Source organism: Clarias gariepinus, chromosome 27 (genome assembly GCF_024256425.1).
Source record: "Clarias gariepinus isolate MV-2021 ecotype Netherlands chromosome 27, CGAR_prim_01v2, whole genome shotgun sequence".
Taxonomy (NCBI): domain Eukaryota; kingdom Metazoa; phylum Chordata; class Actinopteri; order Siluriformes; family Clariidae; genus Clarias; species Clarias gariepinus.
Window position 1 is genome coordinate 14,037,256 of NC_071126.1, and position 16,801 is coordinate 14,054,056.

The window sequence follows — 16,801 nt, forward strand, 5'->3', positions numbered from 1 at the left end:
GAAATGGGAACCCATTCCAGTATTCTTGCCAAGAAAACCCCATGGACAGCATCTAGGATGTGCTTGGTGTGCTATGGTGTGAGGTCACTAAAAGTCGGACATGACTAAACGTCTAAATGAGAAAAAAAAAAGTGTGTGTGCCCTGCAATGGATTCGCACTCCGTCCATGGTGCATCCCGCCAAATCCCCAAAGTGTCTTGGGATAGGCTCCCCCCCCCCTAGACTCAAGAGCAGTCCTTACTAACTTTTTATCAACCATGTAATTGATTCTAGTTCTGTGTAGAACTGTATCTGATAATAAATGATAAAAATTTGTGGTTGGTTTTTGTTTTTTTCGATGTGTCCCCACCCCAACCTCCAGGACTTCTCAAGTGTTGCGAGTGAGGGAGCACAAAGTTTTGGGTCCTTACGTCGATGGTCTTTCCCGTCTGGCTGTAACCAGCTATAAGGTATTTCCAAAACCTTTCTCAGCACAAATAATTACAACAGAAGAAGCTATTGCACTTCACATATTTCTTTAATTTTCAGGACATCGACTCTCTGATGTCAGAAGGGAACAAGTCGCGCACAGTCGCCGCCACCAACATGAACGAGGAGAGCAGCCGCTCACACGCTGTCTTCAACCTCATCCTCACACACACGATGCGAGACCTGCAGTCCGGAGTGAGAAACACACATACTGTCTTACTGCGACTTGTGTGGTGTGGGAACAAAGAAAATCCTGAGATGGAAACTAAATGATCTGGGATTGATTTTTTCTTCTTTTCCTTTCCTTTGTGTGTAGACGAGTGGAGAGAAGGTGAGCAAGCTGAGTCTGGTGGATCTGGCCGGCAGCGAGCGAGCGACGAAAACTGGAGCTACGGGAGATCGACTCAAAGAGGGCAGCAACATCAACAAGTCAGTGCTGGATAGACTTATTTGCGTGTGTGTTTGGGGTGGTGTTACTTAAATTAGCATTAAATAATTTACAACTAATGTCCTTTTTATGCACAATTCCATTATGTTGGGGTAATAATCACAACGTGAGTAAAGAACATGTGAATAAGTGGCGGTTATATTACAGTATGTATATCATCTAAATAATGAAAATAATCCAAATTTGTATTAAGACCTATTGAGGAAAATCATTAAACTTTATTTAATGATTATTTTTCTCATTTGGTTATGACTTCTGGGATATCCTGTATATAAAATCAAAAACTGAAACACAATGTATAAGAAACTGGGAAATAAATATTATTCAATTAAAATAAAAAGTGTAAGCGTTTCTTCGAAAAATTGTTTCTGCCATCTACCAAAAAAGGAAACTTAAATACTACACAGAAAAATCTTTAAAGACAAATCACAGGAAAAACTAACTAATAAAATAATAATAATAATAATAATAATAATAATAATAATAAATAAATAAGCCCTATAGCAACAATGGTGGAAAGTAAGTTTGTTTATAAAATGCAGGTCTTGTTTCATAAAATATCCATAAGAGGTTAAGCAACTTGGTCCTAGATGTGTTATTATGGTTTATGGTATCAGCTGTCTGTACTTAAATCTGGTATTGTTGGGAGAATTGGTGAGGAGCTTTAGTTCAAATCCATCCAGGTGTGGGATTAATGATGCTCGCATTCGTTGACGGAAAAACATGTGTAAGATAACATTGATGACAGTGAGTGATGATTCATGGGTTATCTCCGTGTGTGTGTGTGTGTGTGTGTTTGTTCTAGATCTCTCACCACTCTGGGCCTGGTGATCTCAGCGCTGGCTGATCAAGGAGCTGGAAAATGCAGGAATAAATTTGTGCCCTACAGAGACTCTGTACTGACATGGCTACTGAAGGTACGCATCATCCCCATGAACACGCCCATATATTTCTGCTTTAATGCTGAATAGAAACTTTTGGTTGTATTTCTAGGTGAAGTAATCATGCGTAATAAGCATTTAATATCAAAAGTGCAGTGTCAGTAAGTTATGAAGCGTTTAGGGGTTTGTTATGAGAATTTTTTTTTTTTTCTTTTAATATTTTAACAAGTCAAAATATCACATTGCGTCTTGTCCGTGCACAAGATGAATGAATAAATAAATAAATAAATAAATGAACAAACTAAAATATACTATAAAAGATCCTTTGGGTGCTGTGGGTTCACCATGGGTCAGACTTGTTTGTCTGTCACGTCCCATGAGTGCCCAATCGCATTGAGATCTGAAGAATTTCGGTGGCAGGGTCAGCAACCTTAAATGTATTTTTTTCTGCTTAGCCCCATACACGACATGTGGTGATGCACTGGGTGTTCTGATACCTTTCTGTTTTGGCCATATACACAAAGTGAAAATTTTTAATTTCTTACCAAATTTCTCACCTTAATAAGTAGAGTGGAACATAACTCGTATTTCAAAACACTTGTAAACCAAAATTTTCCCACGAGAAATAATGGAAACTCAAATTATTCGTTCCACAGCCCCCAAAAAAAAAAATTACATAAAAATAATTAATACAAAATATAAAGTTAAAATAAAACAAATTAACCTGCAGTTCACCTTTAAAAATAAATCCTGACAGATAAGTGTTTCCGTTAGTGAGGGGTCGTTCATGAACGAAACTTTTTTTTTTTTTTTTTTACGAATCTTTAACATGACTCAGAAGAACGAGTCGTCTCGGCGAGTGATTCGTTCATTTTCTATTGGGCGCGTATGCGCAAAGCATCGCAAAACCTCCGTATGTTATATACAGGAAACAATATTGAAACATTCTCAGCAATAAGTCTTCAAGTCTCGAGTCGTTCGTTCTTTTAACACGTGACTCCCATAGACTCTATGCAGTGCAGTACCCAGGAAACAGAGGAGGAGAGGTGTGTGAAGGGGCACAGTGTCCAAAGATGCGTGCGCAAACAGACACAAAGTGCAGGCTGACCCAGAGAGAGAAAATGGACCTCCCTAATAAGACTTTCTTTTGCTTTACACGTGCACACACACGTGCATTATAGTAAACAGTGCACGCTTGCACGGATGTTGATTATACCAGTGAGAGATAAGCACTAAGATCGAGCAGGGAAGACGATTACCCACAATTCCTCAGCACAAGAGAGAGAAAAAAACGTTGGCTCAGTTGTGATCACGTGATCATGCGTGATACATGATACTCTGTACTCATAAACCAAGACTTGTTCGTTTTTCAGGTCAAAATTTATTTTAAAATTTTTGCTCGTCTTGCAGAACACTAGCAAAGCGTGTTACTCGCAATCCGTGGTTATTTACTGTATTTGACACTCCAAGATCGTTTCTTCTTGTCCCATTATCTCCACTTTATTCTTGCAGGATAGCCTGGGAGGAAACAGTCGTACAGCCATGATCGCAACTGTGAGTCCGGCTGCCGATAACTATGAAGAGACGCTGTCCACGCTGCGCTACGCAGATCGGGCCAAGAGCATCGTTAACCACGCCGTGATCAACGAGGACCCCAATGCCAGGATCATCCGTGAGCTCAGGGAGGAAGTGGAGAAGCTCAGAGAGCAGCTCACCCAGGCTGAGGTAACTCACACACTAACAAAGCACTCGGAGTTACATCACTGACCGTATACGTGTAGTCATGTTCAAAAGTTAGTATCCCCTCTTTTAATTCTGTGGTTTTTGTGTAATAACATAATGAAAATCATCTGATTACGCAAATATGAACATGACTGTACCTATACAGTCAATGAAAGCGCAGGAGCTAAAGGAGAGGCTGGAGGAATCGGAGAAGTTAATCCGGGAAAGGACGATCTCATGGGAGGAAAAGCTGAGGAAGACTGAGGAAATTGCACAGGTAGAAAAAGAACAGCACCACACTATACACAGTTAAGGTAAACGCTCTCTCTCTCTCGCTCACCCACCCACACACACATCCTTTTCTCTCTGTCTCCCTCTCTCCCTCTCTCTCTCTTTGGCAGGAGAGGCAACGGCAGCTGGAGAGTTTAGGAATCTCCCTCCAGTGTTCAGGAATCAGGATGGTGGAAGATAAGTCATTTCTGGTCAACCTCAATGCAGACCCTGCCCTCAATGAGCTCCTCGTCTACTATTTAAAGGTAAGCCTTTATTTCGCATACATTCATGAAAAATGTTTAGAAAGGTTTTGTGATATAAAGGATCGTTGTACCGTGCATGAGATCAAAATGCACTGTAGCAGGGATGGTTAATATTTCATCAGATATCATGTCTTCAAATTAGTCTCGCCAGACGAGTTCCTCATTCTTTACCATTTCCAGATAAAGCGTTTCCTGTGGGATGATTACACACAGCACAGACAGGGGAATGTACCAACCAAGTCAGACAAACAGTGCCATTAGGGGAATGTGCATCCTACAAACTGAATAAAATATGTAGCCACATCTATGTCTTCTTTTTGTGTGTGTCCATGAAGGATCACACACTGATAGGCTCGGCTGACTCACAAGATATCCAGCTGTGCGGCATGGCCATTCGACCAGAGCACTGTGTGATTGACATGACACCCGATTCAGGGGTGATGATCACACCAAAAAGGAATGCACGGTACTCACACACTTTCATCTAAACTTTTTTTTTTTTTTTTTTTTTTTTGTTGCCATCTTTTCAGTCACTTTGATTGACCATTTTTATCTAAATATTATCAATGAAGTAGGTATACTGTGTATATATAGTGTGCTAATTATGTGTGTATATTTCGGTAGTACCTGTGTGAACGGCTCTTCAATCTCGGCCCCGGTCCAGCTGCACCATGGCGATCGCATCCTCTGGGGAAACAACCACTTTTTCAGGTCTGAATGCAACAACATCTTTATTTATATAGATTATTCCATAGTTCCAGTCCCAATATCCCGTCCACTTTGCTCCTCATAACCTCCGTCTCTCAGGATAAGCTTGCCGAAGCCTCGTTCTCGTGCTGGGGTCGAAGAAGGAGGAGTGAAGAAGGCTCGGAGTGTGGAGCAGCTGGACGTGGATCAGGACCGACTGAGTCAGGGTTCGAGCGAGGCCAGCTTCAATTACGAATATGCGCAGGCTGAGGTCATGATGAAGGGTCTGGGTACTGATGGTGAGAGCTGCACAGAGAGGTGGTATTGATAAGAAAGCAGTTCCGGCCCAAGTAAAGAGTGTTTGAGAAGTATCTTTTGATTGTCATGTCTCTCTCAGACCCGATGCAGTCCGTCCTTCAGGCTCTGGAGCGCAGGCATGAGGAGGAGAAGCGCTCAGCTCTAGAGCGCCAACGGCTCCTGTACGAGGAGGAGCTGCAGCAGCTGCGCAGACGCCTGAACCCTCAACAGAGAGGCAGCGAGGTTGGGATTCCCTCCTCGTCCACGTCGTCGTCTCCGAAACTACATAGCTATCGATGGCATGGCAGTGAGGAGAGGTGAACCGACGACCATATCCTGTACAGTACAGCGACTAACACGTTTGCGTAGTGATCCTCTGTTTCTAACAAGACATGGCCACATGGTTCACACTTGGCTGGATGTGGAGACTTGACTTCTGATTTGTGAATTAATCTCGTTTGTTAATTAATTGCATGTGTTATAAAGGGGTTGAAGCATTTGCTCTTTGACATGTTTGTAGACACATGTCTATTACACTTGTACGTGCTTGTTTTAGGATAAATGGATATTACAGCGGATGTTCTTTATTGGCTGCTTTCTGCTTGTTTTTTTTTATATTCACCTATGGCATAAGTAATATTAGTAATTAATTCTGTCATAAATAGTGTTCATTATTTACAGTAATAATTGATCAGGTTTATTATAATTTATTTCCACAGATGTAGATGGTTTCACATAAAATAACTCAGTTGGGGACATTGAGGTGGTGTTGCCATAGAAACAAGGAGCTCTAAATAGATTAATTGATAGCTGGATAGATGGATAGATTGATTGATCAATTGATGGATAGATTGATGGATAGATTGATGGATTGATCGATGGATGGATGGATGGATGGATGAATAGATATTTTTATTATAAAGTAGAGAAACAAATGAAGAGCAAATTTATATTTGCCGTTCTTTTCTTTACTGTTTAAAAAAGTGACTCAGTCTGTTACTTTTTGATCCATTGTATGCCACTTATAAATGAGTGTGTGTGTGTGTGTGTACACACAGTGCAGTCTGAAAGTTTTCAGACCCTTTAAGTTTTCCACATTTTTATGTTTCACATTCATCTTAAAATCCTTTTTCCCTCTCGTTATTCTACACACAGTACTCCACAATGACAATCAAAACAGGTATTGTTTTAAATAAAATTTTGTTAATTTATTATTATTATTATTATAATTATTATTATTATTCCCTATTCAGACCCATCGTCATGACACTTCAGCTGTGGTGCATCTTCCTCTTATTAATTGTACTGGAAGTGCTTTAACAAGATGATACGATGAGAATATGAGTCCACCTGTACCTATTTGAATTCATTGCACGTGATTAGTAAAGGCACACACCTTTCCTTTATGAGGCGTCACCTTTTAAATGGTGTACATCAGAGAGAGAGAACAAAGCCATGAGGTTGAGAGAATTTTAGGTAGATTTTAAAGTCAAGATACAGAATGTGTTAAGATCCAGATCTGGCGAAGGATACAGGAAAATTTCTGCAGCATTGAAAGCGCCTGTAAGGACGAAAGCCTTCATCATTCATTCTTAAATGGAAGAAAACCGTCTTTTCTCGTTTGAAAGTTTCCGTAGATACTTTGTGTACATCAGATTGCAATTAACATAATTGCAGTGTGACGCATCCATCGTTGGCTGCACCCAAATGACTTTGAAGTCCTTTAATAATGAATTGTTAGTAACAGAAAGGTTGTTTTACTTGAAACGTGTTGGTGTCGTCACCCTGAACAATTCGAATAAGTAGATCTGATTGTTTCTCTATGCAGGCCAGCAGATCTCCAGGAGTGGAATGTGAGACTAGGCTCCAAAATCCTTGCATGAAGTCTATCTAAATGTTATTTTCACATACTAATATCTAACTCATGATAAGTATAAACTTAGGTTCCTGGACAGATTGTCACTCTTTGCGTGTATGTGTGTGTCAGGGAGGCAGTGTTGGCGCGGAGTCTGCGGAAGCTCAGGGAGCAGATCGTGAGAGTGAACCTGATGGTGCAGGAAGCCGGCTTCATCGCCGAGGAACTCAACAAGAAGACCGACTACAGCGTGACACTGCAGATCCCTGCTGCCAATCTTAATGCCAACCGCAAGGTCAGGGGTGTATGTGGTGTGTGTGTTAGAGAGAGAGAGAAAGAGGGGAAAGAAGTGATTTAAGTGACTATATGTTTGTGATATTCGCTAAAATTATTTAAACTGTTGTTCAACATCAATAGCTTGTGTGTGTGTGTTGCAGAGGGATGCAGTACTGAGTGAGCCGGCAGTGGAAGTGAGACGGAAGGGCAAGGGGAAACAGATCTGGGCGTTGGAGAAGATGGAGAACAGATTAGTGGACATGAGGGAGCTCTACCAGGAGTGGAAGGATTTCGATGAAGACAATCCTGTAGGAGATCCTTCAACTCTTTGCTTAACACTTACACAGACTTGTGTTTTTGTCTGGTATTTACTGCTTTGAGTTTATAGCCTATTAGTAATGAATTATTGAGTATGGTGTGAAGAATAATGTCTTACTACATTGACCAGTCACCTACTGTAGCGTTTCTTCTTGGCCCTCCAGCCGCTGCAGAGAAACCCCTCAGCTTCTTAATCTTGGGCAAGAACTTATTACTTCAGCAAGTGCTTGTTTTTTTGCAGCTTGAAGATTAAATAAAGACATATGGCCAGGGTAAAGCAAAAATCTCAACTTTGTCTGTATCAAACCCATAAAGGATCTGTCTAGTGGTTGACTATGTGACCTTAAATCAGAAGCTTCTCCCAGACAGCGATAGGGCTTCAGGATGTAATCGACTCCGTTGTAATAAAAGCATTCTTGGTTGTCCATTGACTGTAGCATGCTGTAATGCCATCTTTTCATCTTCTTTTTTTTTTCCCTGCAGCTCATGCGCTCGTACTTCAAGCGTGCCGACCCGTTCTTTGACGAACAGGAGAATCACAGTCTGATTGGTGTCGCTAACGTCTTCCTGTCCTGTCTCTTCTATGATGTTAAGCTGGCGTATGCCGTTCCAATCATTAACCAGAAAGGAGAGGTGGGTAAAGAAAAATAAATAAATAAAATTTAAAAAAAACGGGTTAAGTCGTGTTGATAAAGTCTAAACTGCTTTTTTTCTGGTTTGTCCTATCCAAACCTAACAAACAATTTTTTATTTATTTATGGAAAATCTTAAAATTTGTGTTTAATAAACACATGGCAACACTTTGCTACTATTATTTAACACCTGAAAGGTAACTGTAGAAAATAAACAGGATTGAAAAAGTAGTTCCTCCTGTATCTCCATCTTATTCTTTATGACAAAGTTGTGAAATTGCAAACGTTATTAAGTGATTCATACAACTGAAACGGGGGTAATGATTTTAAACTGTTAATATTTTAATTTGTTCATTATTATTATTATTATTGTTGTTATTATTATTATTGTTATTATTGTTGTTATTAGCACATTTTAATCATTTTCCTATAAGGTTTTATATATAGTGTTTAGTCTTGCTTCAGGAGCTACTCATTTGTTCGACTTGTTGAACGGTATTGCAAAGTGTTACCAAATATTTTGGAATATTTTACTCTAACTCATTCTGTAGCATATTACTTTTAATATATATATATAACTCGTATAAAACAAAACATTAGTCAAAAGTGCACAAACAAAACAATACTTTACAAAGCAATGATGTATTTTATTTTTTATGAAATTTGTGCATGTTATGCATTTCCATGCATCTTATTTGTAATTATGTCCCTGATCTTAAACTTGTGTGTTTAGGTCTCGGGTCGTCTGCATGTAGAGGTACAAAGGCTGCACAGAACTTTGGAGACTTTGGAGGCAGGACAAGAGGAGGCTGATGCCCATGAACGCAAACTAGTCTGCAGGGTATGTTTTTTTGATTTTTTAGAATTGTACGGTATCCCATGAGACAGAATACCTCTCTCACATCAGATAAACTGTAAGTGGAGGTTTGCCATCCTTGCACATATGGGTCCCCAAACTGTTGACACAAAGTTAGAAATAGACAATGTCTATGTATGCTGTAGCATTGCAGTTTCCCTTCACTGGAACTAAGCAGCTCAAACTGCGTGACGAGTACTCCTGACGAGCGTGACGTGTACTCCTGCGTACAAACTCCTAGAAGACATAAAATTGCCAAAGTTAGGGTGAAAAGAACTCCGATCCCTGACCTCAACCTCACTGAACTCCTTTCAGATGAAATGGAATGATGAATGAACCCAGAGCGCATCTTTTAACCTCAGTTTGTAGGCTTATTGCCATTTCCAGACTGTAGTAGTGTATGGTTGAGTGTGTGTGTGTGGGTTGCCATATGGTTAAGGCCTTCAGCAAAATAACTTCCCCTACGTCAGTGAGATGATGTCATATTACTTTGCTGCCAGCCATCAGTTAGCGATGTTGGCTCGACTGGACAGAAGGATAGGTGTATTTTATGTATTCCTTTTTTTATTCTATTATTTCAGCACTTACATAGACGGTGACTTTTTTTTCCCCTCCCTGCTGTGTTACAGATTAAGGTCACTCAGGCCACTGGGCTGCCACAGAATCTCTCCAACTTTGTGTTTTGTCAGTATGGTTTTTGGGACCAAGATGAGCCGGTGTTCATCGCACCCGAGGTCGGTCTGTCCACTCCGTCTACTCCGAATAGCAAAGAGCCGCACTGCAGCGTGACCTTCGACAGCTGTAAGGTCAGTACAAGCAGCTCGTTGCAATCTTAGCAAAACCAGGTTTAAAAGGATGGTTTGGGTTTTTTCCAAAATCAGTGCTTTGCAAAAGTGTTCATATGCCTTGAACTTTCACATTTTGTCTTGTTACAACCACGAATGTAAATGTATTTTATGTGATAGGCCAACACAAAGTGGCACATAATTGGCGTGCATTTGTATTCAGCCCTCTTTACTCTGATACCCCTAAGTAAAATCCAGTGGAACCAATTGCCTTCAGAAGTCACCTAATTGATAAATAGTGCTCCTTACCTGTGTGTAATTTAATCTCAGTATAAATCCAGCCGTTCTGTGAAGCCCTCAGAGGTTTGTTAGAGAACATTAGTGAACAAACAGCATCATGAAGCCCAGGGAACAAGTCAGACAGATCAGGGATAAAGTTGTGAAGAAGTTTAAAGCAAAGTTGGGTTATAAAAAAAAAATATATATATTTCTCAAGCCTTGAACGTATCACGGAGCACTGTTCATCTGAAATTGGAAAGAGTATGGCACAACTGCAGTTCTAACAAGACATGGCCATCCATCTAAACAGACAGGCCGGGTAAGGAGCGCATTGATCAGAGAAGCAGCCAAGAGGCCCAAGGTAACTCTGGAGGAGCTGTAGAGATCCACAGCTCAGGTGGGAGAATCTGTCCACAGGACAACTACTAGTGGTGCACGCCACAAATCTGGCCTCTATTTTATTAAAAAAAAATGCCATGTGCAATTGCAAACGGCTCTTGGAGGGTATACTAGATTCCAGATGTTTATTTGTAATACATTTTTGAAAACCAGTGATCATTTTTCTTATTTTTTCTAAATCATGTGCCACTTTGTGTTGGTCTCTCAAATAAAATCTCATAAATACATTACTGCAATACTTTTTGAAATTCACTATAGTCTCAGAATTCAAACTTACAATGTTTAAGCACTTTTCACTCGTGCCACTTCTCGTAACACAATGCAGCGGAAACGATCACTTAAATACACCATCAACAATGACCTGGTGTATAGAGATGCAGAGCTACTCTTGTATGTTACAGAGAAATCCCCAAAGAGCACTGTCGTGAGTACTGTACTTTTTTGCAGTGAGAAATGTGAAGTCTATTTTGGTAGAATGTCCTCTATAGACCTTTGGCAGACATGTGACTGCCATGTCCTCAATCAATGGATGGGGTCGTTAACTGACATTACGGTACTAATTGTGTTTTTATTGATAATTATGTGTTATGATCATGGAAAGATTACCTGATTATTTTTTTTCAATCACTCCGCCTCATACATCTGGCAAAAGTAAAGTTTAACCGGGATTTCCCATATCTATACAGCTCTTCATGCAGTGTGTCCACAAGACAACTATTAGTCATGCACACCACAAATCTGGCCTTTATGAAAGCGTGTCAAGAATGTTGTGAATCAGAATCAGAGAGTTTTATTGCCAAGTACGCTTGCATGTACAAGGAATTTGTTTTAGTGACAGACCTTCCAGAACAGAAAACAAATGACAAGACAAAACAGCATGGCACAAAAAAAAAAAAGAAAAAAAGGGTTGACCTCAAATGGAGTAGGGTGTGAGATACTTTTAAATAAGTTACATAAATATCTGAAATCTATGGTATTAGTGGTACTGTACAGAATATTGCACATAGATTTATTGACAGTTAGAATGATGTTTAACTGTGCTCTATAGCGTCGACCTGACGGCAAAAGTTTAAATAAAAAGCCCTTTTCCTCGCTCTGGATGTATACAGTTCTTGCGGCGTGGGCAGGGCAGTGCCAATAACTCTTCCAGCAGTCCGAACCGTCCTTTGTAGTCTTCTGATGTCTCTTTTTCGTAGCTGAGTCGAACCAGACAGTTATTGACGGCACAGGACGGTTTTAATGACAGCTGAGTAGAACTGTGTGAGCAGCTCCTGTGGCAGGTTGAATTTCTTCAGCTGGCGAAGGAGAATATTTTTTAAAGCGCTGTTTGTCTTAAATTGGATGCATGCAAGTACACTACATTTGGTCTTGGTTGTCATAAACTGTCCTGCTTTGCACACCAACCATGCAAGTAATCAGAGCCAAAGTCCCCAGTCTGTGACCGCAAGGCAAGGATTATTGCTACAAAGCATAAAATAGTCATATACTGTGATTTACCAAATCACATTATGGTTCTGCTATTAATGAAATTGCGATAATTCATGCATGACAAGTAGTGTTTCCTATACAGTACAGTAATTCTGATGTGTATCGTGCCCCTCTAGGACCTGGAAGTGACAGTGACTGAAGACCTAATGGACTTCCTGGCCGAAGGTGCTGTAGCTATAGAGGTTTACGGGCACAAAGTAGAAAACCCTCGGCGAAACCTAGCACTCTGGGACCTGGGGGTGATTCAGGACAAGACTCGCTCACTCCGAGAGAAGTACACACACATGCACACGAAACCGATTAAAATAACGATGATGTTATTGCAGCAATAAACATGTAAGGTTCTCCTAAGAATACTTGTATACGATGAGCAAAATCCAAATTTGGCTGAGGAAGATCTTTTGGTTTAAAGTCTCGGAGTATGGAGTGATTGTGTGTGTGACGGTGCTGTGTCCCGTCTCAGGTGGAGTGAGGTGTTGCGGAGGTTAGAGCTCTGGGTGCAGGTATTAGAGCTGAACGATGGAGGAGAGTTTGTCCCTGTGGAGGTGACGCCTGCCAAAGAGGTGCGCACAGGAGGAGTGTTTCGGCTCAGACAGGTACGTCTGTGGTTTGAGCGTGGATGTATATATGTATGCATGTGGGTATATGTGTATGTCAATGCACACATACCATATATATGCGTGCAGGGCCAGTCACGGCGTATTCAGGTGGAGGTGCGCTCCGTGCCCGATTCTGGCACCATGCCCCTGATGGCCGAATGTGTTCTCAGCGTGCATGTAGGAAACATTCAGGTGCAACCGACCTCACAGGTGAGCGAGTGTGATGCACAAACAGGCTAGGTTTTATTGTTAACACCCTACTAACACATCTGTCTGTGCAGGTGAGGCACAGTGAGCTGGACAGCTATCAGGTGAGTCAGAACTGGAGTTGCACTTAGACCTCATTTCTAAACACTTAAGCAGTCATTCTATGGATACTAATGATAGAGAAGGCTGAATACTTTCCGAAGTCGCTGTACTTAAACGGTTGATATGGTTGTGTTTTCATAGGAGAGGGATTTGGAGAGACTGAAGGAACAGTGGCTCACCGCCCTCACTCAAAGACAAGAGAACCTGGACCAGCAGCTTCAGAATCTCGTCAGTAAGCCTGGTGAGACTGCAGGAACCGTTTGCTCATTAATAAAATGTACACTACATGTACCTTAGGCTAAACTGCTGAATTATGTCTAAAGCATCACACAGAACCACAGCGAAGTCTTCTAAGTGATGTATAGAGTACTGCCATTATATACTGTACCAATTTTGTTAGTAAGTATGTACAAAATCATTCAGTATTTCCATATATAACTTAAAAATATGCATGGCTCATATTCTCCAGCATGCTCAGTAAAAACTAACAGCTGCTTTACTCATAGTTCTGTGCAAAAGTCTTGGGCACGTACAAAAATTTGGCATTTGAAAACATTTCTGCATAAAGAAAAATATTATAAAGAGTAATAAAAATAGTCAATATTTGGAGTGAAAACTCATTGCTCAAAATCAGGAGTTTTATAAGAAAACAGCTGTTAGGTTTTACTGAGCGTGCTGAAGAATAGGAGTTCTTCTGGTAACTTTGTCACACTCGCTTCTTTCTATTTTTATGCAAATCCCAGGAGCGTACATTAGTTTTTTTTTTGTCTCATTCTGAAAACTGCTGTTTTTCTTTACAGCCTTGCATACTGTATATTCTACTGTAATGTTATTTATTTATGAATTTTTAAGTTATATATGGGAATACTGAATGATATATACATAATTATGCAGACATGATAAACATATAAAACAAAACTGGTACAGCATATAATATGGTGCCTAAGACCTATTACCATTATCTTCTATTCTGGAATGGACTCCATTCATTCCCGGTGCCACTCTTATACGTTCTCTTTGTCACTCTTTCTCCATAGATAAATCAGAAGAAGATGTAGAGCGGGAGGCGCAGCTGTTGGAGTGTCGTCTCACCCTGACAGAGGAACGGAACGCTGTGTTACTGCCTCCTGCTGGCAGCGGTATTCCTGGAGCTCCTGCTCACTGGTGAGGAGATCTCAGTATCAGAACTCGGACAAGCCACAGAGGCTTCTATTTTTCTTCTTTCTAAATGCCTGGGTCACTTTGATCAGGATTTTTATTTTCTCTATAGGATTCCGGTACCAGGAATGGAGACGCACATCCCCGTCATCTTCCTAAATCTCACCGGTGAGTTCTGCTCGGTTGAAATACATCACAAGACGTTTGTACCTGCTTGGAAAAGCATCTGAAGGTTGGAGTGCACTACCGTTTCTCTTAAACTACTACAGTTTTAATATTTTTCCAACATGATTCCAACTTGCGCAGCAGGTGATGTACTGTAGTGGCCTTGTACCACCACGTTCGGGGGTTCGATTCCTGCCTCAGGTCGTAGAGATTGCATGTTTTCCCCGTGCTTCATGGGTCTCCTCCGTGTTTTCCTGTTTCCTTCTGCCTCTCCTGTCTGGTGTGTATGTGACCCTGTGATGGAAAGGATGAATGAGAGGGCTTTTTTGGTTAATATAAGTAAAAACAGTGCGAATCTGTAAATAGCAGGTGTCACAGAGGCACCTTTAAGATCTCTGGTTCGACCCTGTGCTTGGATTACTGTCTGTGTGCACTGAAAAACAGCAAGTGAAAATCTCTTGAACGTGGGCATGTTACTAGGATTTTTTTTAGTATCAGTTTTTTTTTTCTTGTACTGGCAGACCATTTAATTCTTTTTAGAGAAAATGTCTTTAAATACATGATCAGTCTTGCTGTATTTAAAGTCAAGTCTGACATTAGTAAAGAATTTCCAGAATGGGTTCGATATTCATATATTTGGTTTATTGTAGTATAATAATAGGTAACACATTGTTTTCAGTGAGTGGTCACATGATTGATTGATTGATTAATTGATTGATGTATTTAATCAATGAATCAATAATCTCTTACTTTGCAAAACCATGCTGGTAGTTGGCGACTCTAAATTGCCCGGGATGAGAATAAGTGTGTAACTGTGTGTGCGATGGGCTGCCGCTCACAGCCAGTGTTTCGAGGTAACTGAAGAGGTACAGTAAATAATAAATACTTGTACTCATGGAGTCATCTTTTTATGCATTTAAATAAATAATTTAACTGCAAAAAAAAAAAAGAGTCAATCGGCCAAGACCAGTGTCTGAAGTTTGCTATTTCCGTTCTGGAACAACACAACTCTTGGCTTTAAGTAGTTGTTCAACTTCCAGTTCAGCATCCCGCTGCAATTTTATGTTCTTTAAATCAGGGTTTTTTTAACAGCTTGGTGTGGACACGAGTCTAATCGTTGATACGGTGCCGTTTTAAACGTGTCAGATCATTAGGGTCTACCTTGTCTTCTTCAGCATCATGATTTGTCTTTTATCCCACACAAAAAGACATCACATTGTCTAGTTATTCCTGGATACTTAAAGCAGTTAAAAATAAATGCAAATCATTTTCCTCTCCTGTCCACAGCTGACAATTTCCATGATGGTCTCTCGACTCCGCTGGCCGCAGGCATGGATGCTCTCCTTAGCCGAGAGGATGAAGACGAAGACGATTTCTTTGAGCTGCAGATTGTAAAGCACCACGACTCCAAGGTTAGGATTTGTGGATAATTATGTTTCATAGTAATATGTTGGCTCACTCGAAGTTTTGATCAAGACGTTTAAAAAAAAAAAAAAAAAAAAAAGGCTGTCTTTGGGTTTTTTATCTGAACACATTATCTGTTTATTGTGAATGATGAAATGTTGTGTTCCTCTAGTATTTAGTTACATCCCAGTGTCTGTTTCTCTGCTTCTCTTCTACTGTCATTTCATTATCATACCTTTCATTTCATTGTACAGTTTAAAAGCCTTTAGGTTAACTCACTTGTTTTGTGTGTGAGATCAGGTGAAAGCTGAGGCGTCATGGGACTGCACAGTGCATGAATGTGTGGAGCTGAGTCGAGGTGGAGGGCCAGAGCAGAACGTGTATCTGACCGTGCGCGTCGCCGTGCTCCTCAGCCACCCGGCACAGATGCAGCTGATTCTGCGCAAACGCATCTGCGTTAATCTCGCTGCTCGACAGGTCAGACACACACACACACACACACACACACACACACACACACACACACAGACACACACACAGACACACACACAGACACACACACAGACACACACACAGACACACACACAGACACACACACAGACACACACACAGACACACACACACATTTCACTGTTTATTCTGCTCTAATGGAAATGACATGGAGTGCTTTGTCCAGCATGTGTAATTAATATTGTATTATACCTATTATTCGGTAACGCATCGTCTTTTAATATAGGGCGGTTTTAAAAACAAAACAACAAAAAAAACATGCATGTAGTTTTATTCTCAACGTTTTCTGATTTTTTGGACATCATGGATAATAGGCTGTGTTTAGTCTGGGAATTGAGTGGCACAGCAGAGCCAACCTTAATGTTGAATTGTTGTCACATGTGTGCTTATGCCACCAATATTTATTACATGTCATGGAATTCCTTTACATTTAATAGCATTTGGCAGACGTCCTTATCCAGAGTGACGTACATTTTTATTTCATTATACATCTGAGCAATTGAGGGCTAAAAGCTTTGCTTAAAGGCCCAACAGTGGCAACTTTCCGGTGGATTAGTTTGAACCTGGGACCTTCCACTCAAGAGTCCACTGAGCTACCCCCGGCCCAATTCAAATCTTGATTCTGTTTGTGCAAATTGGATTATTTTGTCATCAGTGTTACCTTATAAATGTCCTTACGGTCATGGTTGTGGGTTACTGATTGAAAGGTCAGCGATTCAAGCACCAACT

At 40.6% G+C, this 16,801-nt stretch overlaps 1 protein-coding gene across 3 annotated transcripts in view; it reads left to right on the forward strand.

Moving 5' to 3' along the window:
- Positions 1-16,801, forward strand: part of kif13bb (kinesin family member 13Bb) — a 38,388-nt gene that overhangs the window by 13,742 nt on the left and 7,845 nt on the right. For all 3 annotated transcript variants that reach the window (XM_053488988.1, XM_053488989.1, XM_053488990.1), the window contains 25 exons: positions 362-449; positions 529-663; positions 785-897; positions 1,722-1,833; positions 3,310-3,522; positions 3,686-3,796; positions 3,921-4,055; positions 4,391-4,521; positions 4,680-4,766; positions 4,863-5,041; positions 5,140-5,356; positions 7,027-7,189; positions 7,332-7,478; positions 7,972-8,121; positions 8,854-8,961; positions 9,606-9,782; positions 12,044-12,201; positions 12,391-12,523; positions 12,614-12,736; positions 12,808-12,837; positions 12,977-13,076; positions 13,873-13,999; positions 14,106-14,161; positions 15,446-15,570; positions 15,863-16,039. In XM_053488988.1, the coding sequence (XP_053344963.1) occupies positions 362-449; positions 529-663; positions 785-897; positions 1,722-1,833; positions 3,310-3,522; positions 3,686-3,796; positions 3,921-4,055; positions 4,391-4,521; positions 4,680-4,766; positions 4,863-5,041; positions 5,140-5,356; positions 7,027-7,189; positions 7,332-7,478; positions 7,972-8,121; positions 8,854-8,961; positions 9,606-9,782; positions 12,044-12,201; positions 12,391-12,523; positions 12,614-12,736; positions 12,808-12,837; positions 12,977-13,076; positions 13,873-13,999; positions 14,106-14,161; positions 15,446-15,570; positions 15,863-16,039 (3,295 nt within the window). The remainder of the gene's footprint in view (positions 1-361; positions 450-528; positions 664-784; positions 898-1,721; positions 1,834-3,309; positions 3,523-3,685; positions 3,797-3,920; positions 4,056-4,390; positions 4,522-4,679; positions 4,767-4,862; positions 5,042-5,139; positions 5,357-7,026; positions 7,190-7,331; positions 7,479-7,971; positions 8,122-8,853; positions 8,962-9,605; positions 9,783-12,043; positions 12,202-12,390; positions 12,524-12,613; positions 12,737-12,807; positions 12,838-12,976; positions 13,077-13,872; positions 14,000-14,105; positions 14,162-15,445; positions 15,571-15,862; positions 16,040-16,801) is intronic.